At 39.4% G+C, this 27,371-nt stretch overlaps 2 protein-coding genes across 2 annotated transcripts in view; both read left to right on the top strand.

Moving 5' to 3' along the window:
* The first annotated feature begins 363 nt into the window (after nucleotides 1-363).
* On the top strand, nucleotides 364-20,871 carry TXNRD3 (thioredoxin reductase 3). The gene is made up of 16 exons (XM_064453734.1): nucleotides 364-603; nucleotides 7,186-7,246; nucleotides 8,850-8,959; nucleotides 9,154-9,267; nucleotides 11,135-11,207; nucleotides 12,090-12,209; nucleotides 12,616-12,758; nucleotides 14,013-14,128; nucleotides 14,237-14,462; nucleotides 14,687-14,779; nucleotides 15,214-15,290; nucleotides 16,181-16,337; nucleotides 16,532-16,639; nucleotides 17,557-17,652; nucleotides 19,193-19,327; nucleotides 19,627-20,871. Exons 1-16 carry the CDS (start codon nucleotides 481-483, stop codon nucleotides 19,687-19,689), a joined length of 1,815 nt encoding a protein of 604 aa, XP_064309804.1. The 5' UTR covers nucleotides 364-480; the 3' UTR covers nucleotides 19,690-20,871.
* The window catches only part of TMEM43 (transmembrane protein 43), a 481,635-nt gene continuing 473,603 nt past the window's right edge, over nucleotides 19,340-27,371 (top strand). Inside the window, exon 1 of the mRNA XM_064453737.1 lies at nucleotides 19,340-19,345. The gene's annotated coding sequence lies outside the window, so the exon portion shown is untranslated. The remainder of the gene's footprint in view (nucleotides 19,346-27,371) is intronic.

Genomic DNA, 27,371 nt, shown 5'->3' with positions numbered 1-27,371 from the left:
CCGCGTGATCGCGGTGGCTGGGGGCAACCAGGGAAGGGACGGCGCCATGAGGAACCCAAGCCACCACGCGCCTCCCGCCGCCAGTCCGCGCCGCGCCCCTGCGCATGCGCTCTCCGCCTCCCTCCCTAGGGTTAATCCACACCTCCTCTCGGAGGGGAGGGGTGGCTTAAAAAACTGCAATTTCGTGCCTATATACATCATCTTTAGGTAAATAGTAGCGCTTCTACCCATAATAAAAAGCAATTTTTATTATTTTACAATGCGTCATAGCGCGTGTGGCGGAAAGAAGAAGCAGGAAGCTCTCTTTGGCATATTTCTTCCCCCTTCCCTAAGGATGGGTCGGCCCGGCTCCGGAAGGGGCGGGGTGAGGTTGAGGGTCAGTGCGGGCGTCGGGCGCGCGCTGCCGCTGTTCCGTGGGTCGGGTGCGCGCGGGGCGGGTGTTTGTACCGTTCGCTCCCCGCCTCAGCCGCCGGCCGCGCCATGCCGCCGCCGGGCCAGACCCCGCTCCCGGACTGGGACGGCCTGAAGCTCCGCGTGCGGACCCTCATCGCCTCCCACCGCGTCATGATCTTCAGTAAGAGCTATTGCCCCTACTGCAATAAGGTGAGGTGGTGGCGATCGCCTCGGCGCGCTCCCCCGCGGGCCCCCGCCCCCGGCCGGCGGCCGCTGGAACGGGGTCTCCGGGAGCCGTCTTCCTCCTCTCGCCCTCCTGGCGAGCGCCGGGCGGGAAGGGTCTCGCCGTGAGGAGGAGGCGGGCCTGGCGAGGCCCCCGTGCGAGGCGAGGGGCATCTGCCTGGAGGGGCCCGGTCGCACGGCCGGCGGCCCGCCTAAGCACCAGGTGCCACCCCTTGGAAACCCCATTGTTGGGCTTGAAACGAGGTAAAGTTCGTAACTGGCATCCTTGGTAGTTCTTTCCCTTTGCCACGTTAGTGAAGTGGTAGAGAAATGCGTGGGAAGTTACGCACTATGTGCTTGTTCCTCAGCTAAGCAGCTTTTGTATCTGTTACTTGAAGGTCAGGGTGCTGGTTGCGTTGTTTTCTTACTGAAAGTTTGAGCACGGCATTGGGGTTCAGCTTAGACAAGGTTGCATCCCTGGGGAGGGGTAAGCTAAGTTTCTGCTGCTTTTGAAACTTGAGGGAGAAAGTTGATTCTACAGCACGAGTGTAAGTTCTAAATGCTAGCCATAATGTGTGCTTAGAAAACACGCAAAAAAGTTATTGTGGTATTTAGAGAAATATATCTATCTAGTCCTGGTTTTATGTCAATATCACAAGGTAGCTGTAACTAGTGACCCAGAGTCATTAAAGAAAAACAGGATTGTCATTAGAATTTTATGATACACACACACACTATAGTGGTAGCCCACATGGAATCTGGGTGTTTGTAGGCATTGTGATTCTTGGATGTTTGCAAAAAGCATGTTATGAAATGTTAGTTAAACCTTATAATGCCATATTTGATGTGGCTATGGTGGAAAAACTTCATTGGAACTGTGGGACTGAGTCTCAGTGTTCCTCAGTGTAATTGATAACCAGGGAAACACTCAGAAGCTGCACTCCCACGTGTAGGTTAGGTTTAATTCCAGCAGCTCTTGTGAGGGAGCAGATACTATGACCCTATTGTAGAAAACTGAAATGAATATATCCTATCTCACTTGCAGCTTAATTGAGGTTTTGGGAAAGGAAACCTCTGTGTATGAGAGGATAGGCAAAACTAATGCCTTCTCTCCAAGAATGTTTTGGCAGAAAGATAGTATAGTGTGGTATGCAGCTCAAATCGTTCAAATATTTTCTTGCTTATCAACTTAATCAATGGAAGTTTTAGCAAATGAAGCATTGGAGTCTTGCTCAAGTCTAGTCTGGTTGACAAAAAAGTTATCTTCTGTTGAGGAGAAATCCTTTTGTTGAGGGCTTCAGTGCTGTCCATTGAGAAATACCTAGTTGTGCCTGTCTATATTGCTTTGTGTGCTTTTAGTGATTGTGATAGCTCAAGTGATGATATGCATGGCACTCAGTCCAGTGTTTTTGAGAGCATACAAAGGCACAGTAACTTTTTAAACCTTGCAACCTTTTCCTTCATCTGTTTTCTGGTATTGCAATGGGTCTAGGCTAATGCAAGGAGCTTAAGGGGAAAAAAATAGACTTGATTGTAGTCCAGTTATTGAATTCCAGATTAATGTTCTTTCCTGCATTTGTTCAGAGCTTCTCCATTAGGCAGGGTTACTTGCTTCAGGAAAACAATCAGATATGAGGAATATTATCTCTATTGTCTTGGAAAGGGGAAGAATGAATATCGTGAGTAGGGGGGTCCTCTCTCATGGCCCTTTCTAGGAGGGAGAGTTGAAAGGCTCTGTATAAATCTTTGTGAATTAACAGGTGATAAACTTGGGAGATATGGGAGGAAGAGCTGGTTGCTCTGGTAGGCAGATTTCCTTGGCTTACTTTCTTCTTTGGAACAGAAGAGAAAGATGATTTAAGAAGAAAACATGTAGAAGAGGTATATATTGCAGAGGAACAATTTAAAGAAGGAAGCTTATGAGAGAAGGAAGCCACACATTAGATATCAAGTGATTAGAACAGAGAACTGTCTGCAGTAGTATGAGTATTAACAACCCCTCCCACCGAAGACTTACAAAATAGTGAAAGGAATGGGAGAGCAATGGGTAATGCAGCACTTCTGCTATAGCTGATCTAGTCTGTAGAATTAATGAAGTGGATATAATTTGAAAGTGTAGTTACAGCTTGGGTACTTAGCCTGTAATCACATAGTTTTGAGTTCTTAAAGACAGACAGATATGAATAGTGTTCACTGTGTCCATCTTTTACTGTGGGAGTTGTTAGCAATGTGCTTTTGGTGTAGGATTAATTGAAAAACTGATGACGTTTAGCACTAGTGCAGAGAACACTCATGCTCTAAAAGGACCTAATTTGAGGAGTGGGAAGAATTCTTTATTTCAAATTGATGTAACCATGCTGGAAGAAAATTAAGATTGTGCTTTTCTTCAGAAAGCACTGCAAATAAATTATCTAAATTAAGTAGTTAGTTCTGTTCAGTTTAGCTAGTAGTATGACTAGGCAATTGTGCAGTTCTTTTTCTGCAAATGCAATTTATTGTTCAATTGCTGTAGCAAGGGAGTAGTGGAGAGGGTGGTGGTAGAATGACTTCCTTGTCATAACTTGTCTTGACTGTCCTTTACTTTCTTCCCACCCTGAAAAGATTAATGTAAAGTAAAATAGAAATGCATAAAGAACACATAGTTTTTTAGCATGAAAAATTGTCAAGTCTGAACACTGTGATATGTTGAAATTATTTTTAAGAGCAACAGCTGGGGTTGTATAGAAGTTGCTGGTTATTCTAGCTATATGTTATGCTATTACCAATTACGTTCTGTGTCCACAGGCGGTTCTGGCCAATTCAGCTGTAGCTATTATAGAATGTTAGCTGATATGTGAAACAGCAGATATAGGGCATACCATTATTACTGAACTTTACTGTATGAAGCTTATTTCAAATCTGCTTTGCTACCCTAGTGACAGAAAGCATTTTCAGGAAGAGTTTTCTAAAGAGTTACTCCAATTTTTCAGTTTCAGAGAAATTATCTACTGCTTAGTAATCTCTGGAAATTTTTCTAGTGTCTCTTTTTGAGAAACCTGGAAGGGTTTAGTAGGTAAACGAGGCTATTGTGTTGGTCAGAAGGGAAGATAAGTAAATGTATCAGTGATCATGCACCCCAGACACTTGTTGGAGAAATTACATTTTTAGCATTGGGGTATAACGAAGGAAATTTCCCAGTATGCTGCTGAAGTTCCCATCAGTGTGTGGCTCAGGAATTTCTTGACCTGGGTTTGTATTAGTTTTATTAAGTTTTCAGTAGATCTTTCTTCCATCATTTAGCCTAATACAATGCCAGGTGGCAGCAAGTTCTCTGGTTTATGTATTGTATGGAGGTTTACTTCCTCTTAATTTCAAAATAGTTTTCTGGTGGATTCAATTGCTGTTTGTACCAGTGAGTGTTTCTCAGAAATCATTTCCTGTTCACCTTATCTAGATATTACTCATGATTAGTGTATGTTATCTTTCTACTCCTAATCATTTTCTTTTCGAAACTGAAATAATCTATTATCTCTTGCCTGTATTGAAGATGTCATAACTCTGATCATATACTTGTTACTTTTCTTTTTGTTTCATTAGCACAACACAAGCATGATCTATTCATAAGTATAAAGTGCAATAGCTTCTCCTAATTAGGATGCTGACACTTGTCTGATTTTTTTTTTTCCTCTACTCCATATCTTCAGTAGAGAATAAAGGTTACCTAAATGCATTGTCTTAAATCTGCCCTTTCTTCAGTGCAATCCTTTCTTGTTCTACTAACGTAAAAAAAAAAACCACTAATGAAAACTTTCCTGTTACTCTGCTGCTTTGCTACAAACTGGAACAGCAGCCAAGTAGCTAATTTTGTGACTTAGCTCCAGATTCTTAGCTTACCACTTCATAGTAGCAATCCCTTTAAGCTTTGCTTTTTAGATCTTACATGGCATTCAGCTTGGGCTTTGTAACAGCAGTTGCAGAATGTGAGGTCTGGAACAGCTGGACTGCTGTTTCCCCCTCGTTCAGTCCATAGCCATAGTCATTCCAGTAAGCAAGCCTGAAGGTAATGGTGAGTTTAGGACAAAAGTTTGTAGGGCCACCTAGGCAGTTAGAGGACTGGAGCACAGGATCTGTGAAGGAGGTCAGGTTGTTCAGCCTTGTGAAGGCTAAGGAGAGATTTTAGTTGCTGTCTGCAGCTATCAAGTGGGAAGACAACCAGACTCTGTTCTCAGAGTTGCAGAGTGGAAGGACAAGGACTATTAAATAAAAGTTGCAACAAGAGATACTCCAATGAGGTAAAATGGAAATTCTTGACAGTGAGAGTGGTCAAACATTGGAACAGCCTAAAGATGTTATGGTACCTCCATCCTTGTAGATGTTCAGAACTGGAGTGGACAGTGTCTGAGCGACTTGATCAAAGTTCACATTTGGCTCTGCTTTGAGCAGGGAGTTGGATCAGATGGCCTCCAAAGGTCCCTTGCAACTTACATTGTTCTAAAATTATAGACCTAATATAATCAGTTATACAAGCAGAGCTTATTTTTGTACAACTGATCCATGATGTGGTAAGAAACTTGCCACGTAGTTGGTACAGAATGCAAAAGCTTTATATTTTCTGCAAAAAGCTGAAACTCCAGTAGAAAGCACTGGAATACTCAGACTTTGACATAGTAGCAGCACGGATCACAGCAATGTTAAAAACATCTTACTCATCATGTATTTGACATCTTTAAGCTTATTAGATGTGACTCAACTTACTCTTAGTAAAGTGCTGTCAATAAATTTGAGGTTATTCAGAAAGCTGGTTGTAAAAGCTTTCTTCTGAATTGGCAGCAACCTGGTGTGCTTCATTGTTCAGACTCCATGCTGGCAAGTGGATCCATCGCACAGATATTTAGTGCTTCTTGCTAGAGCTGTTTTCACATCAAGACAGTTGTGATTAAAAGCAGATATTTTACCCATTGCTTTACAATAGCTATTTACAGTAAGTCTGCAAAATGTATTTCAAAGGAGTAGATACTGCCAGAAGTAATACTGCCTCCTGTGTTGTGAGGTATGTTGTTGTCCAACTGGAAGGTCTGTTCACAATTTCATTACTGCCAGTTTTACAAATAGGTGTTACCATAAAAAAAAAAAACCTCAGTTCTGAAATGCTGTTTGATTTGAATCTGGTAATGATACACTCTCTGTCCAGAGCTGATGTTAGAAAAACACCCAGAACTCTGTCTAGGCTGGGGAGAATCTCCACTGAGTTGTCATTAGGATGGTTGGGTTGTTTGTTTGTTTTTGGTTTTGTTTTTTAAAGACTAGGCTTGTATATAGAGTTCTCTCTCTTTTTTTTTTTTCTCTCCCCCACCCCGTTTTAATTTATTCTTGACTTCTGGATGCATGAAACGTGTTTCTGGGACATGTTCCAGTGATACTGTATCAGAGTTTATTCGTGGCAATGCAGGAGAAAAGTAGCCTTTTAATGACCGGGCATCTTTAGAATGCTTCTCCTGGGTAATGGAGAAGAATAGCAATTTAAAAGATTAAAAAAATGTAACTGTTACATTCTGGTATTAACTGTCTCAGTATTTCACAAGCGAGATGACTGATTTAGTAAAACAATAGCAAACAAGTTAGAACCACTCCTGCATGATTCCTGAGGTTGAGACAGATGCTGTTAAACAGCAAACCAAAACTCAGCTGGAAAAAAAAATGAGATCATCTAGTCTTGTCCCCTAGCTTATGGTAGGAGAAGTGGTAGTTAGAAACACTTTTGAAATGTACTTTGAAGCCACTCACTGATGAAGATTGTCATCTACCTAGACACTATGTATGTTCCAATGTCTTGCTATTAGGAAAAGGTTTCCCAGAAGTCTAATCTCAAATCTCTTGATGTGGTTCAAGACCATTAGTTCTCACCACCACTTCTCTTCTTGAGATAGTCAATAATTTATTTAAACACAGTTATTTTTTCTCCATCTTTTCTGTATGTTAAACCCAGTGCATTGACTCCTTACAGTAGGTTTTTCTCTGCTTGTTCTAAAATGTTTGTGAAGTACAGCAAGCAAAAGTGAAGGCAGGGCTGGTAGGCATGAGCTGTCCCAGTGCTGAGTACACTTGGAGAGTATTACCCTTTCTGCAGCTTTTTATGACACTTTTTTTTTTTTGCATTTATTTGGCAGTGTTTTGTTTTGCATGTTATTCTCTACTCCGTTTTTTCTTTCTTTCTTTAGTACTATCAAGGAATCTGGCTGCTACTTTATCTCTTGTCTTGTTGTTTTTCCATATGGCAGTTATTCTCATGGCTTTTGGTGTCTGTCAGGGATGGAGAAGTCTGCAGCTAAGCAAATTGTATATGGAAACTTTTTCTTAAGGTAATGAAACTTGGAAGTGCTGTGATGTAGGATGCTTATTCTGAATGCTGTTAAGTAGCCTGGCTTTAACTGAGGAACATGCAAAACATAGTAGTAGTGCCAAACTTTACCAAAGGCATGTAGAACTAGGCCCTCAAAGCATAAATGAGACTTAAGTTACTTCTGTATGTCCAAAAACCAAGTTTTATCCTGACCTTGTGAAAGTTTTGCACTGGTATTGTTTCTGTTGTAGGTGAAAGAACTCTTCCGCTCTATGCGTGTGGAGTACTACGCTTTGGAACTTGATGTAACTGGTAAGTAGAAGAAAGAAAATCTATCACATGCTGCTTACTGTAACTAAAACTGGGTGGCTGTGCATGACTCTAACCTGTCTTGTACTAATTGGAGGATATATAAAATGATTGAAGTTGATCTTAATATATTCAGAGATAAAATCAATTAGGCTTCAATGTATATTTTAATACAGGATATGGTTTCAGAATAACTGAAGGCTTTGATTCTTTCTGTACAAATCATCAACTGATAGAAGATGTGAGATGTGATTTCTCTATGAGGAGTTCTGTCTTTTCGGGAAAAGCCTGTGGTATTTTTCTCCTACCTCAGGTTCTTTTGTGGCTTTAGATGAACTGTTAATGTTTGACTTGTTATATGGGTGACCTTCCTAGGAAAAGTTGCTGAGTCATTGGAAGGAAGGGTAAATTCCAGAACCTTGGTTGCTGCTGGTTTGAGGGTGGTTTTTTTTTTTAAAGCCCAAGCTGCTTTAGTTTTTAGTATGTGTAGTGCCTTATGCATATATGTCCATAATGCATGTAGTTTTTAATGTAGTTTTAAGAAAAGTAGTTTCTAACATAATTCTTGGTAAACTCTTAATTGTACTCTTGGTAAGCTATTGATTGTGCATATCAGTTTTTTCTGTACAAAACTTGGTTTCCCTTTTTTGTTTTTTATTTAAAGTTCTAATGCTTTTTTGAAGTGTTTGTGCTTAAGCAGTGCTTGGAAAAAATGTACTTATTTATTGATCCATAGCATCTCTTCTTACTTAATTTTACTTTTTATTAAAGTTGTGATACTGTGAACCAATTGCAGCCCAAGATACGCAAAGTACAATGCACAGTCTTTTTTTTTTCTGGAATTACTCCTAATTAATAATGTATCTCCCTTGCAATTGCTCTGATTATTGATACTAAATAGATATGGTCTTAAAGTAAAAAGATTTTAGTCAGTGATTACTATAAATTCTCATTCCCACATTTACTGCTGGAAAACTGCTGAGATCCAAATTGAGCCTGTGTGTAGGTGCTGATGATTCACATGACAGGTCAGGTCAGGCAATGACAACCTTAAAACTGGAAGGTTTACGACAGTCTGGTGGGTAAAAAAAGTCTGAAGGTAGCTTTAGGGTAATTAGAAGAGTATATTCATTCTTCCCATCCCTATATTCTCATAATACAAAGCTGTTGGGCAAAACTAGGTGCACTTATGCAGAACATACTCCAAAACCAGGCAATTCTTATGGAAGAAAAGCTGTCTGTATGATCTTCTGTGATATCTGGAAAAGAATTTTTGTGTAGTACCAAGTGTGACACTGTCAGGAAGAGACTGGTAAGAATCCAGGAAATTCAGGGACCAAACTCTATTCCTTCAACTTTACTCCATTCTGTAGAATTATGCCTTGAAACACCAATTTATCCTTGGTATATAAGCATGGTTTTTTGAGAAGTAGTTTCTGAAGACTTAATTATGTTCAGGAAGTCTACAAATGTGACGCTTATAATAGAATTGTTTTCTTGGTAGGCCTACAGTATATTGCAGTCCAAGCCTGTAATACTTCAGGTTGTTTTAAAAGCTCATTTCTTGAACATGGTTCTATAATGTACCTGTTTCTCTTTTTCTTAGCTGATGGACCCAGTATTCAGCAAGTGTTAGCAGAGCTAACTAATCAGAGGACAGTGCCTAATGTATTTGTGAATGGAACTCACATAGGGGGCTGTGATTCAACTTACCAGGTAACTTTTCTTTAAAAATCAGCTGGAAGTAGACAAGACTACTGAGGGAATTTGCTGTTTAATCATAACTAAATTTTGTGTGATGTATTAGACTGGGTGATCTAGGTCAGAGAAGGCAACATTATTCAGTTTGTGTTTGCTCAGAAATGTGTGTGGCATTTGATTTTTTTTTTTTCTTCCCCCCGCCACCCCAGGCTTATCATGATGGTTCACTGCAGAAACTTCTTGGGGATAGCAAATATGCAGAACCCTATGATTATGACCTCATTATTATTGGTGGTGGCTCAGGTGGACTTGCGTGTTCCAAGGTATGATGTGAAAATTGCATTAAGGAACAGGTTGTATATGACACTTCTTCAAAAGTTAGTCTCTATTAATAGCAATAATATAAAACAGTCTATGTTTTGATGATTATTATTGTTCAACTTGTTAATGAATCAGTAGTGGTCAAGTAATGTGCTCACTCAGGAGATCATGGTCTCTGTGGACTAGTTTCTAGCCAATGCCTAGTTAGGCCTTTATCCTAATAATAGGTTTTAGGTTCCTGGCTGAGGGTGGAATCAAAAGTTTTTCAAGCATCTTCTCCTTATTTGTAGTACACGGGCACTTTAACACTTCCAAACACTAATCTGGAAAATTTAAAGGCTACTGTTGAAGTAATTTTGATAGTTTAGGATTCAGGGTTGCCAGTCATCTAAAATGAAGTGCTTTCAGCTGTTCTCTCAAGGAACTGCATCACTCTTTAGTTCTCTTTCTAGCTGCTTTTTCAGAAATGTGTGAGGGGTGCACAAACCTCTATTATGAATTAGTTGTTGTTCAGAGTGCCTCAGGACCCGAAGTGTGGATTCAGTTTTCTCTTCTACCTGAGGGATTTGAACACACACTTCCTACCGCTCACCCAGGTATCCTAACTGTCAGTTTGTTTTGTGGATGGTGAAGTTATTCTTGACAGCCTTGATCATTGCTGTACAGCAATACAGTTACGCATGCTACTTTGACTAGGTAAATATAAGGCAGGCAGCAAAGGTGACAACTGAATTCAGTTGGCCAACTGGGCATTTTCAGAATGCTCCAGATCTTTCCTCACATTGCCTTCTGGGACATCAGTTATAAACTTGGTGACAATTACCAAAGCATTCAGAGTGGGAGAGAGCAGCTATTCACAGCATATGTGGCAGCTGGGTAATTCTAAACCTTGTTTAAGCCAGGACTGCAGTAAGTGTGCAGGAGTTCCTAAGCAGATTTGTGGCACTTAAAGATTTGATCCAAGCCTTTGGAAGATCAAACAATGGGTGGTAGCTTCAATCAAGTGCCTGGTAATTCCTTGGGTAGAGTATCATAGGATTATTCAGGTTGGAATGGACTTTAGGAGGATGTCTAGTCTAAGCTCCTGTTCCAAGCAGGGTCAACTGTGAGGTCAAACAAGATTATGCAGGGCCTCATCCATTTGGGTCTTGAAGATAGCCACGGGTGGAGATGGCACAGCCTTTCATGCTTCACTGCTTGAGTGTCCTCATGGTGTGAAAGTTCCTTATTACAGCTGAAACTCTCTTGTTTCAACTTGTGGCCATTGTCATTTGTCCCTCCACTGCTTACTAGTTTGAAGAGCCTGGTGCAGCTGTACTAATGACCTCCTCATAGGTATTGGACAGTTGCTGTTTGGTCCCCTCCAAATCCAGGCTGAATGAGTCAAGTTCCCTCACCCTTCTCATAGGGCATGTGATCCAGCCCCCTGAGCATCTTGGTGGTTCTCCATGGAACTGTGTCCAGTTTACTGACATCACTTTTTTTTCATTCATGAATATGCCAAGTCAGTCCTTCCCTCCTGAGAGAAAAGGAGAGCTAACAGCATAAATATTTCTTCGGGTGTGGTAGAAGAGGATCATAGGCTGATAAGCCTGTCTAGTACCCTCTTCAGATCATGGCTTTTGATAGTGTAGGATGATATTGATGCAGCATTGAACATAAGCACCCATTTAAATTTTGGAAGAAAGTAAGTTTTCCAGGGATTTGAATTTTTGTCTAGTGAAGGAGGTGGAAGAGCCATATATCAAAATGAGACTAACTAGCAAGAGCCTTCTCTTAGTGCCAAGTATATTATGACAATAATGAGTGGACAGGCTTTCCTGGTCAGGCAAAAGTTCAGTAATGCTGACTTGTCTCTGTCTTTTATAGGAAGCTGCTGCCTTGGGAAAGAAAGTAATGGTTTTAGATTATGTTGTTCCGACGCCTCTTGGAACGTCATGGGGTAAGTTTCTGTTAACTTGTATTTTATGATGCTTGAGTGCCAGTGATACATACTGAGTTGTTAGATATTTTGGTTTCTAATCTTAGAAATTGTGGCTGAATTCCTGTAATTCTGAACACAGATAACAAAGGAGTTGTTTTCCTGGCATGCCTGTTTTTCTGGACAGTTATTCCCGTTCTGTGCATTGCTAACTCTCGGTTCTTTGTCAAATGTTGTTCTAGTCCTGTTGACTTTCAGATCGTATCTGGATATTGTGTGTGCGCATGTTCACATTCTCATGTTTGGATATCTCATGTTGCATTTTAGTTCATCTAGTTCGATTTTGTGGACAACTGATCTAGGCTATCTCTAGAACAGTGTGACTATATGGCTACGCATGCCTCACCTTTCCCTAATTAGAGACAGTTGCTGTCTGACCTTATTAGTGCTATTGGCAGTTGAGAATGAGTATGGAACTTCATTGGTCAAGTTTTATTAAATGGTGGTATGAATGTGCTTTCATAGCTAAGATTTCAAACAAATACATATTTCAAATTCCACATAATAGGTGATACTAAAGTCTAGGAACTTGTGTCTTTTTGCCTTGCTTACCTGCCAATCTGACTAAAATCTGAAGCACTCTGCAGTAAGTATCCTGACTCTGTGTTTAAGACAACAGACTGTACCCTTCTTGGTTCAATGAGTTAAGTAACCTCTTAAATTGAATACAAACTTGTGTTCCTTGGCTTTTAAAATGTCTCTTACAAGAGAAATTTCATCTTAACTTGTATGGCTATAGGAAAACATCACCAACTGATATATAGGTGATTATGCAAAGCATGTGACAAGAAAAGCATAAATATCCTGTTCATGCAGGTAATAACATTGTTTTTTCCATCTTAGGACTTGGTGGCACATGTGTAAATGTAGGTTGCATTCCTAAGAAGCTAATGCATCAAGCAGCACTTCTGGGTCAGGCACTCCAAGATTCAAGGAAATATGGGTGGCAGTATGAAGAACAAGGTTAGTAAGAACACAGAGGACAGACCAAAACAGTGTACAGATGAGACTCTGAGCTTAAGATCATTCTTGTACTTTGGACTTAGTAAACTAGAGGCAGAGTTCAGTAGTTTTTAAGTGAATCAGAAGGCATCCTCCTTCTTGAGTCATAGAAACCATTAGGATTGAAAGCAAATTGTCTTTTCTTCCCTATATTCTCTGAATTAAATGAGAACTTCTAGATGAGCTTATTTCAGATTTAACAAGTCAGGTAAATATTAACATAGTAGAACAAGACTAATGTGTATCCCCATTACTGATGATAATGAAGTTTTCTTAGCATGATGTACAATAAATAAGACTTAAGTTTTTCTTCAAGGGTTCATTGCACTTTGATTTCTTTAAATATGAAATTGATGTCTTGTTTCAGTTAAACACAACTGGGAGATTATGGTAGAAGCAATTCAAAACTACATTGGTTCTTTAAACTGGGGCTATCGAGTGTCCTTAAGAGAGAAGTCTGTGACATACCTCAATTCTTATGGAGAATTCATTGAACCACACAAAATTAAGGTATTAACTGTATTTAAAACATTTAGTTGGGAGAGAGAACTCATGCTCTAAAACTGCCTTTTAAAATCCAACAAGGAAGACACTTCATCCTGACATTGCCAACTTAAACACTCATTTGTGAAATAAGTTATTGATTCAAATTATTATTGTACTTCAGTACATGCCACAGTGTTTGCAAACCTAGTAACTGTTATATAAGAGTAATGTGGATATCTGTAAACTTAGGTCTTGTATGAATAGAGTAAGGTGGTCTCAGTTGGTAACTTTGTGACTGAGGTCAGCAGCCTGGGGGTTGGGGGGAAGAAGAAAAGCTTTAGCTGTACTGTTTTGCCACTTCCAAAAAATCTTCTTACTAAAACATAAAAACTATTGAAATTAAATTTGGATTAAGCACTTGCATAACAGTACTGCTAGAACCCTATGCTGTATCAGCATAGGAATTAAACTCTCAGTTTTGCAAGACAAAACATGCTGGCAATCTTGCTGTAAGTAATCATTCTAGCAAGGTTAACTTAAGAACTGCATATTGAAGACAACTGGTTCAGTGGGTGTAATTGTCTGTCTTCAATATGAATTTATGAAGGCTGAACTACATGTTTTTCAAAATGAGAGACTAGCACTGAAAAGACAAATTACGTCATCTACTAGCTGTTCTAGTGTCCAGGTACTTAAGTGTCCTTAGTCTATAAGGAAGTAGAACAGAAAGACTTTCAGCAAGAGGTTGGACTAGATGACCTCCTGAGCTCCTTTCCAACTTGAATTACCTGATGACTTGATAGGGAGGAGGTCTCCCTTCATCTGTTGGTAAATAACTAAAGAGCAAGAATGAAGGTCAGGTTTTGAGAGATGCATTGGCAAGATGAAATTTCCCAAGACCAAGGGCCTCTAGAGGTCAAATTAGTTCTAATTCATTTAAGTTTGTGTGAAGCCCTCTGAAATCATGTAACCAGATACTTTTTTTTTTTTATTTTCTACATTAGCCTAGGAACTACTGGTGTTATTCTGTCACTAACATTGTGTTGGCCTTTTATTGGAAGTGGGGGGCAGGGAGGTCTTAATTTGTTGTGGCTTTTTATAACTTGAACATGACCTGTATGACTTCCCTAAATGCATTAGTTCTTGTGTGAAACTGCTTATTCTTGATTCTTAAACATATCCACAATATTTGAGGGGGAGGATTACATAATTTTTTAAATTTTATCTTGAAACCTGTTCCTATGATAAAGACTTCCTTAACTGTGTCTACATAAACAGGCAACTAATAGAAAAGGACAAGTAACCTATCACACAGCAGAGACTTTTGTCCTGGCAACAGGAGAAAGGCCTAGATATCTGGGCATCCCTGGAGATAAAGAATACTGTATTACAAGGTGAGATGCAAAGGCATAATAGGCTGAACTTTATCTGCTGTAGTGTTTGTAAAGACAAACAAGTCCGTGTTGAAAGAACCTTGTAACTTACACTTCTTTTCTTTTTAGTGATGACCTCTTCTCTCTGCCTTACTGCCCTGGCAAAACTCTAGTTGTGGGTGCTTCCTATGTGGCTCTAGAGTGTGCGGGATTTCTTGCTGGTCTAGGTCTAGATGTCACAGTGATGGTGCGTTCCATACTCCTTCGGGGCTTCGACCAAGAAATGGCAGAAAAAGTAGGTGCTCACATGGAAACACATGGCATAAAGTTCATCAGGAAGTTTGTACCTGTTCAGGCAAGTGCTTTCTTTGTTTCTTCTCTTAACACAAAATTACTTTAAACAGCACATATAGAATGTATGCTGTCTGGGAAAGCTTTGGCTCTGCTCAGGAATAAATATTTTGAGATTAAGCTTTTTTTTTGCTGCTGAATGATACATTAGTAGGTCAAGGTTTGAAGTTACAATGTAAGTGAGCTCTGCTGTGTAAGGTTATTCCAAGCTTACAAATATTTATACAGGTTGAACAGCTGGAGGAAGGCATGCCTGGAAGACTGAAAGTGACAGCAAGGTCTACTGAGGGACCAGAAATCTTTGAAGAAGAATACAACACCGTAAGTTATTTCTGGATTTTAAATAACTGGCCATATCAGTACATGAAAATGTATTTTAATACTTCAAAAGCTGTTCAGGAAAAGAGTAAAGGGAAGTCTTGCTTGAAAAATTGTTCACATAAATTACTGGTTTAAAAAAATACATGAAAAATCTCAATATTAATCTTCAGTTGAGTGCTGTCAGCAGAATGGGTGAAACTTTGTGCCTGGAATTTAATTCACATGAACAGTGTTGTTGCTTCTATTTTTGTTCTGATGTTAATGTTTTGCTGTTTGCACATGGAGGAGCCTGAACTGTTTGTGGCTCTCAAAAAATTTTTTGAACAGTCACTGCAATTATGCTTTACTTTTTATTTTTTTAGAAAAATACCAGTGTGTTACACTGATATGCTTTTCTTGCATAAAATTATTGTATTTAATTTTGGGTTTTTTAGGTTTTGATAGCCATTGGTCGTGATGCATGTACCAGAAATATTGGTTTAGAGACAATTGGTGTCAAAATCAATGAGAAGTGAGTATTGCTCAACTCCTTTAAACCACTGGATGCGATGATTTGTTTTACCTCTTTAACAATACCTAATGATGCTTTTTTTTTTTTTCAAATCCTCACTCTAATCCCTGACAATTATGTGAACCTTAAAAACATTCTTTCCTGGATTTGAGTACAGTTGTCCATTAACCTAATTTCTTTAATAAATATTTCATAAAAGAACTATTCTGAATGAGGTAATACCTACTTGTTGGCCACTGTGCTTAAGGAACAGATTTAATATATTTGTTTAATTTACTTAGAAATGACAGTTTAATATTCTGTTAAATTAAATGTTATGTTCAGCTTGTGTGATGAGTTAATCTAGGGATCTAAAGAGGCAGCAAACTACTTGCTTCCTACATATTCAGCTCTTTTTCTTGTTTTTTCCCTGGTGTCTGTGCAAAAGTGGTGCAAAGGAAGAGATAGGATTATGTTGTTCAGGACAAAGAAAAAATAAGATCAGGTTACAGCAGCTAACACCTTACTAAGCCAACTTAAACATGTGAATAATATTGCAGCTCTTTTTCCCCCATGGGGGAAAACGTACTTTACAAGCTGTATAATAATCAAGTAAAAGATAATAAGTCCAAAGATATCAGAGTAACTTCACTGTCATCAGACACACACTGTTGTCTGATGGGTCAGAACTGTCCCACTGAATACTGACTGCAGCCATATGTCAGAGTCAGAGATAACTGATGCTCTGAAGAGTTTGCAGTTGAAGTAAAAAAGGCATAAGCATGTTTAATAAAATGTGGTCAGTAGTTAGAGTAATACCTTTGTAGCAGGACTTCTCCCCTCTGTTTTTTGCTGAGCTCTGAAGAAGGTTATGATACTGAACTCTATTCTCTTCTCTGTTTACTTTAAAGGAATGGGAAGATACCTGTAAATGAAGAAGAACAAACTAATGTGCCTTATGTTTATGCTATTGGAGATATATTGGATGGAAAGCTTGAACTTACACCAGTTGCCATTCAAGCAGGGAAACTGCTAGCCCGCAGGCTTTATGGTGGCAGTTCCACAAAGGTAAAGCTATAAGAATTCAACTTATTTCTATGCTTTTTGCTTCAAAATTGCAATAAAACACGAGTTGATTTGTCCATTTGACCGTGGGAACTGCAAATGTTTTTGTAAAAGAAGAAAAGTGCTAATACAACTTTTCCTGTTATATACTACATATAACTTGCATAGTCTAAATAAAATTTTTTTTTTACTTACAGTGTGACTATATCAATGTACCAACAACAGTGTTTACTCCTTTAGAGTATGGCAGCTGTGGGTTAGCTGAAGAAAGAGCCATAGAAGAATACGGAAAGCAAAACTTGGAGGTGAGAGCACTCAAGATTCGTTTAACTTGGAGCTTGAGAATGTTTGTCTTGAGCTTTGCTGCTTTACACTCAAGGCATAGTGTTAAAACAGGGCTAGAAGGTGAGCTAGGTAGGTCTTTGATCATGGAAGCATTGTCATCAGGCTAACAAGGTATTGGACTCCCAGAAATCCAGGAGTGGACTTGATTACACTAGAATTTTGCATAGCTATTTGCATGCTGCCAAGAAGCATTTGAATTCAGGAGGTGAAACTCAAGTTGTGAAATCGTAGATGGTTTTGATTTGGTTTTTTGGGGGTTTTATTTTGTCGTGAATTAAAGACTTATTGCTGAAGTATACCAAACTCCTGGGATGAACTATTCTGCTTATTCACTGTACTTCAATTGGGAATTAATTTCTTCCTGATCTTTTCGTAATGGGTATAGGAGTATCAGGCATAATTTTCCCTGTTTTGTGGTCATTCCTGGCTTCTGCGCGTCTCTGAAGAGTTTCACTAAAGCTCTTTGCATGCCATGTGTTTAACTCCTTACATCTTTCAAATACACTTGGCATTATCTAGCTTCTGATGCTGTTTTGCAGAATAGGTTTAAACTTAGAGTAACTAGATATTAATCTTTTACTACTAAAGCACTTTTCTTTCTGACAGTACAATCTCAAAATGCTGTGTCTTATACCTGCTTCTGTTTTAACTGAGTATTTAGATCAGGGGTACATGGTTCGAGTCAAGTCTTTCTTTACTGACTTCGGAGGATGCACTGCCTGGGCCAGGGGGAACAAAAATCACTGTCTTGTCTAGTATATGTTATGAAAATCTAGTGGGTTAAATGTCCAACCACCTATTTGTAAAGACAAAAATTAGAATTGTGTCTGACTGAATTAATTAAATTCTAATGCTCTTTTTCTTGTCATCCTCCCAGGTTTATCACAGTCTGTTCTGGCCACTTGAATGGACAGTCCCAGGCAGAGATAATAATACTTGTTATGCAAAGATTATCTGCAGTAAACATGACAACGTAAGTAGCAAACTGGAATGGATATGCTGAGTGTATTCTTGAAATGTCTTTTTAGACCATCCAAGAGGCTAGTATCTTATTTGGCCTGCTTGAGGCCAGCTCTACCCGTTCTGTTAACGTAAGTACTTGTTTTAAGAGGTCTAATCAATTTGGAGAGACCCGATTGGTTTGCTTTGGGGTTTGGTTTTTTTGGTATAACAGCTGTTTGAGCAAGTGGTAGCTTTATTCATTATGAAACTTCATCCTGAGTTCCAGTTTAAGGATAGACTTGTGAAGAAACTTGCCAAGGTTTTTCTTCAAAGTAGGTCTTGAATAACTGTACTATCTGGTTTCTCGCTTTAGGTTTCTGGATCTTCTGGTTTTTGCCCTTTGCAAAAAGCAGAGTTTTGTATGTTTATACTGAACTTGGAAAACGTGTGGCTGGTCCTAGAAAACTCAATGATGAGAAATGGGAATTTCTAGTGATCAGTAGGTTCTTGATATTGCAACAAATAGGTGCCAATGCTGTCCGGTATTTTTCCCTGAAAAATCTGGGAGAACAGACAAAGGATGATTTTTGGTCTTTAAAACTACTTTGGAGAGAAGGAATGATACGATGAAATAGCATGGCATTTAAGCTAAGAGGGAGTAAGCTTACTCTTTTCCTTATTAGCCCTTAACCCTTTCTCAGACTGCAGAAAGGCTCAAAGTTCTGCTTTTATTGGAGCCTCATTGGAAATAATCCAAATTAAAAGAACACAATGGAAGGAGGGACTTCATTTAGATTTCTTTGTGAAAGGTTTTTTTCCTGGCATGCTGGAGGAGAATGTAAGGTAAATAATTTATTTAAATGGCTTATATTACGAGGAGTTTGTATGCTGTCTTGCAAATCATGGCCAGACCTGGGCTGGGGCATCTCTGAAGGTATGGGAACATCCTGGGAAAACGTTTTAAAACCTTATTTGTATCCCTCTTGATAAACCAATTAATGAACCAAATTGAAACAAGCCACACCCATTTTTAACTTGTTTTTATAGTCTACTGCCATCACTCTAGATCTTACTACAGAGTCAGCTTGCTCAGAATTCAAGCCTATAATGTTTTCATTTTCCTTCTTGTTAATTTCTTGGGGAGGAAGGGAATGGCCAGTGAAGCTTTTCAGTATCAGATTTTTAACAAACAATATAAATAGGTCCTCTATCTGAATTAATTTCAGTGTAGAAAAAAAATTTAAATCTGAACTTACAAAACATACCGGGTACCTATAAAATAATAAAAACAGCTGACAAGACTAGAATCTGTTTGGGTTTATGCATTATCTTTGAATTAGTGCTGCGCAATGATTTAAAACTCATTAATTTTAAAACTTGTTTCATTCTGCTATAATGGACTGAAAAGAACTGCAGAACTACTTTCTTCAGAGTAGTTAATTTTTTGTTAAGGGTTCTGCTACTGATCTGTTTGTGTAACATAATTTTTAGTGTAGTGGAAGTTACATACTAGAGCTTTTGTTAAACTTTACCTAGTATTGACTCCTGTTTTGTTCTCACCTGTCTTAAAGAATCGTGTGATAGGATTTCATGTTCTTGGACCTAATGCTGGTGAAGTTACCCAAGGTTTTGCTGCTGCAATAAAATGTGGTCTCACCAAAGAATTACTTGATGAAACAATTGGTATCCATCCAACTTGTGGAGAGGTAAGGGAGGGGGAGGGCACAGCTTGATTTAAGCCTGCTTTTGAAGATGATTACCTAGGTGCAAGGAAAGAAGGAAAGAACACTACATTGTACTTCGAGATTTACTTAGTATTTGCTTAACTTCTAACCATAAGATATTGACATGTGATAGAAAATGTGTTAATTGTGCACTGCAACTTGTTTTCAATTGTAACATTTCAAATAAATGTAGCGTTGTTACTTTACAAGAGGAGACCAATAGCCATGTGGATGATGATACGGAGCAACAGTAAATAAGCTGTTCTCTTGGTGTCTTACAGGTGTTCACTACAATGGATATTACGAAATCTTCAGGACAAGACATCACTCAAAGGGGCTGCTGAGGTTAAACCTGCTGTTTTACATGTTTTCATGTTGTGCACACTTGGTTCTGTGGAAGCCATAATACATCCAACTGTTTTGCAGCAAAATAAACATTTGCATCAGTTCCACTGTAAGTACTGCAGCTGGGAGTGGTGCCTTTGTGAGGCTTCCTCCGTAAATAGTGTTGCAAATGGAAACAGTAATACAGCAGGGAAATATTGAACTGTAAATCCTGACTTTGCTTGGAATCAGCATTACTGTGCTTTTTTGATGTTCTGGCTCGGAACCTTACTGTGAGGTGAGCTACGACTGATGGATGCCATGCAAGGTTGGGACATTTCTTCGTCCAGTCAGGTGACTGAACTCCTCCTGAAGGAAATTCTTAAGTTGCACAAATTAAAGCTAACGCTTCTAGGTTCTAGTGTCTTGTACAAATGCTTGAGATAGAGGACGAATATATAATTGAATTATTCTTGCCAACAGTTTACAGTTGACTGATTTCTTTTTTGATGAATTTTTTTTACTTAATTGTATATTCAGTTGAGGCAAGATGGCACAGATAAGATGCAGTGTTGAGCAGTGCAGTTCAAGCACTAGTCTACCACCTCAACCAGTCTAAAATTTCAAAGTAACCTAAGACATTGCTGTTCAGTTGTTTGACCTCAGGTGACATCATGTCTTTAAGATAAAAATTTCAGTTGTAGGCATCTTGTGTGTCAGGGTTGAAGAGCATAAATACAAGAACTTGTCAGTTCGCTCTTGCTGTTTTAGTGCTAATAGTCTCAAATGTGGTTTCAGCTCTAATGTAAAACATCACAGAATTCAGAACTGTAAGTCTGTACCCTTACATGGAGTATTGAGTCTTTGGAGCAGCAGGGTCGGAGAGTAATCTGTCCCACTAATATAGTAGGTGCCTGCCCATGATGGTAGTAAACGTTGTATAGAATTTCTTTGAAGCATGTGTTGCAGCAGAGAACAATGACTTGGTGTGCTATCATGCTTTGTGTAGGGTAGTGTACAGTCAGTACTCTGAAGCTTTCTTCCACCCCTAGCATTCTGGTCTGGGGGAACTGTGCTCTTAGTTTCGTCCAGAAAGATGTTTTGAAAGACTACTCTGACCATTGTATGATAGTAAACAGTTTTTAACTATTTAATCTATGATGTACCATGGAATTTGAAGTTCAATAAACACATACAACACTTTGTGGTGTCTGACCTCATGGTTTGTTACATACATGAGATTTTATTGTGCTTCGGTTATATTTATCACATACAATACTAAAACCTCTGTAGGCCTGTGCATGCTGTAACCTTTTTAAATGCAGCAAGAAAACTTGCTTTCTCCGTCTTAGGGCTTGCTCAAGAAATCTAACGTGCTTCTATTTCAGTGTGTACAATTCTCTCTGTTCAAACTGAGAGAACAATTTTATACCACTTCTGTATATTCCAGAGCTCTGGGGAGTTGCTTGTTCTGGTCTCTCAGAAATATTTGATGGAGCCACCCACTTGCTATCACTTCTGCAGCAGTGACCTTGAGAGGGGTGCTGCCAAAGGCTTGCATGCCTGAAAGTTTGTCTCTTAATAGGTCAGGTGTTACAGTTTGAAGTAAAGTATGCATAATTGTATAGTATTGCATAGTAGAAGTGACCTTAATCTTTCAGTTGAAGTGGATGAACCAGAGATTCATCTGAGCTGTTTTTAAAAGTCAGAGACAGAGATTAGGGTGGTCAGCTAGCAGCAGGTAATGTGTTACAGATTTTATAAAACCTAAACAGCTGAAATGAAACTTAATAAACAATAAAGCATTGAGAAGGTTTTATATCATGGGAAACTGATAATGGCAAGTTGGTCTTTTAGCAAAGTTAAAGAGAAAGTGAAGGAGGAAACAAATCAAGTCAATAAATGACAACTTCCTGAATTTACTGTTAGTTAGCACTAATAGTTTTATTTCAAATTCAGATTTGATTAGCATGTTCAAGTTAGTTGATCAATAATTACCACTTGAATATCTGTACAGTGTACAAATTGCATGTGTTCCTTATGTCAAACTTGCCCAGACTGTCAGCTCTAAGTGATACTTTATAAGCATTGAGCACTCTATACAGTTAGTCTTTTAAGCTTTAAACTCTCCAGTTAAAATATACAATAAGTAGTTAATAGCAAGATCAGTATTTTAAGTGAACATGTTGCTTGTGTTTCAGTAGGCTCATATGTAAAGTAAAAGGTGCCATGACAAGAAGACATAGTTAAAAGCCAAAATTTTAAGCTTGACATTAGGTGTTAGAGAAAAAGGTAGAATCTGAGAAGTAAAAGCCTGTAACAGCCAACTAAATACCCCTGAATGTAGAGTCTGACATTGTTTTTCCTATTATTTTTTGTTTGGTCTGTGACTGAGTTAAATAGATAGGCTTCCTGCTTCAGTCTTTTCTAAAGTATCTTCTTAAGTATTTGGTGCCTGGAGTCCAGCTGTTATGTGACCCTAAGTGCTCAAGTTGTCAATTCTCACAAGTATTGGGGCTGTATTGTCTCTCATTCTCAAAAAGCCCTCTTTTGCCCAGCACCTGTCCAGCTTTTTGTATCTTAGTAATGCATTACTTATAAAACTGGAAATAAATTTTTTTAAATTGCAAGCCCAGTATAGTAGCCAAGTGTGGGGAGAATTTCATGATGTAGCTCTGAAAAGGCTTTGATACAACTTTTGCCTCTTTCATTATGTTGCAATTTCTAGTTTCTGCTGGTCTGCCCTCTGGCAGGAAGCTTACGGGAATCCAGTGCAATGAGGTGTGGAACAGCTGGGTTGTGAGCTTGATAAAAGAACTGTGAGAAACAGACATCAGTTTACACAAGGTGATTAAATGATCCTCAGTAGACAGGTAGTAGGCACTAGCACTTTGTCTGTGTGTGTTTGCTTGAGTGACAAGATTAGACATTTAAAACTACAGGGAGAGCCTTTGATTGTTAAGCTACATAAGTAGCGCTTAAAAAAATATCTGCTTATGTTTGTCTTTGGTTTTCAAACTTGCTTTGATGGAAACTTAGCTAGTGCAGGTCTAACTGGGTTTAGAATGCTCTAAAATGATCTCCCCTCTAGCTGACAAGAGATTCCTTGTCCTGAAACTCATTTGCTCCAAATCGTTAGTGAGTTTGAGTAGTGCAGTCACTCAAGCAGTGGCATTAAAGGCAAAATGGTGTGTTTACATTTCTGTTGTCATAAATGTTGTTTGCCATATTCTGAAGGGGCGTTCTGTGTCTTTAAAATACTCTGATATTTATTCATGTTGTAATACCAGGAACCTTTTATAGGCTGCAGTTGAAAATACTCAGTTGCTCGCTGAATCTGCTCTTGGCTGAAGCAGTGTTTTGTCTGTATCACTGATAACTATGGAATTTATATCTGGACTGTAGCTCTTGATACAGTGGGTAAACAGCAAAGCTGTGTGTTGGTGGTTTTTTTAACTTATTGGTGAAATTTATCCTTTCCGGGACTAGGAGTGGTTATGATGGTAGTGATTGTAAACATGGAAAACATTTAATCATCAAATTAGTAGATGGCTTTCCACATAGCATGAATTTTAATTATATTTTGAGCACTGTAATTTGTCTTGAGTAACACAAGTAACTAGTTGGCCTATGCAAGAATTGTGGGGGCAAGTAAGAGAAAAGGGGTAGCTGAATATTCTGTAATAAGCCTTGAAATGCTAGAAGGCAACACGAAAGTTTTTTCCTGTACTTAAATCTTTCCTATTTAAAGCTTGGGATTCTCACTATTCCCCTTGAAGTGGCTTTTGACAAAGACTTGAAGTGTTTACCTGTCTTAAACACATCTCAAATACTGGAAGAAAGCTGAAGAACAAATTTTTTAGCTCTAATCTGGAATTCCTGTATGTTTAAATCTTGTGCTTACCAAGCCTTCCCTGAATATTGGCAAGGGAAAAAATTCCTGGATGTGCCTTAGAAGAGGTGGGAACAGCAGAGGAAGGAAAGGTCAAGTGTTATAACTAAAAATAAACAGTGGATCTAATGAAGCAAACCACTTTTCTGTGGGTTTGCAGCACTATGTTCTCAAGGTTGTAATTCAAGTAAATGAAGAGACAGGTTAAGAACTCCTTAAATGACCTTTCTAATTGACAGTACACAGAGAGTGTGTGTTACGTGAGTGCGTGATTGAACATCTTCAGCTCCATTAGGTATATGAGCTCACGATTTGGAGCTGAGTGGCGTAGTTTCCAGTGCTTCAGATTCTAAAAATAGCAGCCACCCTTCAAGATAATTTCTTTGCATGGCAAAAACAGGAGCAGTCTTGTGCTCAAAAATGTTAGGAAGACAAGATGATTGGGAGGCAGCACTGATTGCTTGTTAACTGAAAGGCAGGATAGAAAATGCCATGTGTTTATTTTGCAGAGCCAATGTCACTGGTTTTCTGGTTACTTGTACTTCCTTTTGGAACAGCAGGTATGACTATGTCATGTTTGTGCATTGTGGTGCTTTGCAAGGGGAGAAATTATAAAATTACCAAAATCAGCTGTATGTGTGTCTGCAGCAGACATATCTGGGTAGGGAAGAAAGAAAGAAAGAATCTCTCTACTTGAATCTCTTATCTAGAGAGCAGAGTTTGGAGGTTTTTTGAGCTATGGTATTTTCTACTAGCTTTCTTTAAATAACTTTCCACTCTTACGATGCTTGCAGTCCAAACATTATGGTAGTGAAAATCTAAAAAGTTTACCTTTGATTTCTAAATAGAAAAAGTTGTCTTTAAAAAAAGGAATTTTTGGAAGATTTCATTTGTAATAAACAAGGTTTATAATCAGTTTAACAGCTTTGTTTTGTCCACTGAAAGGACAGAAGTGCTATTTCTGTAGTTGGTTAAAAATACTTACTGCAGCCTCCTAGTTTTCTTCTGAAATACGAGAGTAGGGGGGTTTCTGTATGTACAATGTCCTGTAAGGAATTCTATCTTCAAAGAAATTCACTTTGTCTCCCTTTCCAACTGTACCCTGCCAACAGAGTCCCTAGCTGTGATTGATTTGTCTGCTTTGCCGCTCTGAGTAGCGTACAGCTCTGCTAGCTGTAGGTACATGTAAGATGGACCTAAACGAACTGAGAACCAAGGTTTTGTGAGCCTAAGAGCGTCTGGACAAAAACTCCCTTTACATAGAACTTACACTACTGTCGTCACTTGCTTTCAACAGGCTGATAGTTGTGGGTAGATGTTGGCACGGTTCGCTACCTTCTTGCGTTGTGAAAATACAACTCTTGGAAACCTGGCACTGACTTCCTTATGTAATCTTCCCTTTGACATGCTCTGACACAGGGCTTGCAGAGCTTGAGGGTGGAGGGCAATTTAGAGCACTGATGGGGTCTGAACTATAGCAGACAGTGATTGAGGGGAAGTCATGGGCTGGCACTGTGCGCTGGTGGGGGGGAGGGAGCCTGGCTTGGCAAAGGTCAGGCAGAACAGGAAGGAATTGGGGGTGGGAAGGATTCATCTAGGATTTTTCACCTACCTCTCTTCCTTTCCCCTCACCTCAAGCAGGAAGAAAAATCATGGTAAAGCCCCTACAGCCTTGTGGTCAAAACCCTGTGCTGGGGCTGTATCAGCCAGGCTTGTTGCCAGTGATGTGTCTGCTCCTTCCATCCCATCTTTTCTGGGTGTAGGTAGTGACACCAGCAAGTGAGAGGACTGGGAAGCAAAGATTTTACTGTGCACTGTTCCTTCCCTTTGCAGGCAGAACTTCCCTCAGCCTGATTCACTCTGCTCCTCTACCTATCTATCCCCTCCTCTCTCCCCCCAAAATAAGACGCCCCATACTTTCACTCGAGGAAACACCTCTACAGAACTGCGAACTGCCCTAATGGTCTTCCCCTTCCTCTGTCACTTCCCAGGCTTTCAATTACAGCTGTCACCTCCCCGTTGCATTTCTGTTGCTCCTGAATGTTGATTTTATTGACCTTTGACAACCCCCTCCCTCCCCTCAGCTGAGGGACAAATTTTAGAAGGATTATTCTTTTTGAAGGTAATTAAAGGTGCTCCTTGATTGCTAGGCTGGCATCTCTGTAACACTCAAGGTCTCTGCTGGGCCAGGGAGGTGGAGGAAAAAAAGCTTTGGAAACAGGCCAACTGCTTCCCATGTTGGATGAGGCATTAAACAGCCCCTTCCTTTCAGGCTCCGATTTGTCTCTCCCTTTTAGTAAAGGAGTTGAATTTCTAAATGAGGAAGCCTGAGATTCTGCTGTTGAGATGTTTGCATTTAATTTAGTTCACATTCTGCAGGGCCTTAAGTTCACCTCACTGATCCTGACAGGAAATGCACACTTCTAAAATGTGTTTTGGGTTTGCTTATCTGGGCAGTGACAGTAAAGGTTAGAGCTTTGCTTTGTCTTGCATCTGTGGTATGACTCTGTTGGTTACTTAACATCTCTGAGGATAAGCATATATTGCATGAGTGAGAGGATTAATTGCTGTTTGCACGCCATTTTAAAGTTATAAAATGGGATGTGTTAAGAGTAATGTCACTGACAGGATCTTTTTGATGCCAATCTCTTTCTGTCTGATCACCGGCAGTTGTGTTAGGTCTTGTTAGGGGCCCTGTCAGAAACTGATTTCCTAGACTTCCCTGTTGAAATTCTTATAAACAAGGTGAGGTGGGTTAACCTTGGCAGGCCATCAGGTGCCCACCAAGCTGCAGGACAGGGGAAGAAAATATGATGAAAAAGCTCATGGGTCGAGATAAGGATAGGGAAACCACTCACCAATTACTGTCACAGGCAAAATGGGCTCTACTTGGGGAAAACTAACTTACTGCCAGTTGATACCAGAGTAAGATAGTGAGAAAAACAAAACTGAAAACACCTTCTTCCCCAGCTCAGCTTCACTCTCAACTCTTCTACCTCCTCCCCAGTGGTGCTGGGGGTGGGGGACTGTGGTCTGGTCATGACACCATCTCCACTGCTCCTTCCTCGTGCTGTTTCCCTGCTCCAGCGTGGGGTCCCTCCCAGGGGATACAGTCCTTCACAAACTTCTCCAGTGCAGGCCCTTCTCACAGACACTTAGGTTTATGCTTTTGCCTCCAGTCCCTTTTCTACTATCAAGTACAAGGAAGTAGTTATTGCTTTTCAGCTGGGATTTTATGGTTTGGCACTCTTTCCCGTGGTCCTGCTACTGTCCACGAAATAGTATTAGTAGGGCAGAGCTGTTACATTTAGTATCGCACCCCCTACGCATTGCTCCCAGTATCTCAAGAGTCTGTACTGGTAATCAGGGATTAAACTATCTTTGCAATTCATCCTAGTGGCATGTGATAGCAAGCATAGATTGCTTCTAAAAACTGCAGAAGATTGTTGAGCCTTGAGTTACTTCCCTCCAGTACAGTAGGAAAGACAGTTGTATTTGACAGACATTTTGAAATCAATACATATCACAATTCAAAAAGTACTAAAGATAAAAGGAGTTCCTGAGTAGAGTTTGGGCATACTTTTCTCATGCATTTGTTTTTCTTCAGTATGAAATAAAAAAAAAAGAATGGGTTTCAGCACACTTATTACCACTAATTTTTTTAGTGATTTTTATGTATAACAAAAAACCTAAACTCTAAACCTAACATAAACTGGATTAGCTGCTCATGCTTGTCCATCCCCTTATAAATATCTGTTACATTGTTTATATTGTTTCCTTGGGGAGGGTCAAGGAGTGTCCCTTTTTTTT

The sequence above is a fragment of the Phalacrocorax carbo genome, chromosome 6, assembly GCF_963921805.1.
Source record: "Phalacrocorax carbo chromosome 6, bPhaCar2.1, whole genome shotgun sequence".
NCBI lineage: Eukaryota > Metazoa > Chordata > Aves > Suliformes > Phalacrocoracidae > Phalacrocorax > Phalacrocorax carbo.
This window is presented reverse-complemented; position numbering and strand designations above follow the sequence as displayed.

Coding starts and splice junctions, on each gene's coding strand:
- TXNRD3 (XM_064453734.1), top strand. CDS start 481: ATGCCGCCGCCGGGCCAGACCCCGCTCCCGGACTGGGACGGCCTGAAG. Junction 8,960..9,153: donor GCTGTGATTCAACTTACCAG/GTAACTTTTCTT, acceptor CCGCCACCCCAG/GCTTATCATGATGGTTCACT. Junction 12,210..12,615: donor GTGGCAGTATGAAGAACAAG/GTTAGTAAGAAC, acceptor GTCTTGTTTCAG/TTAAACACAACTGGGAGATT.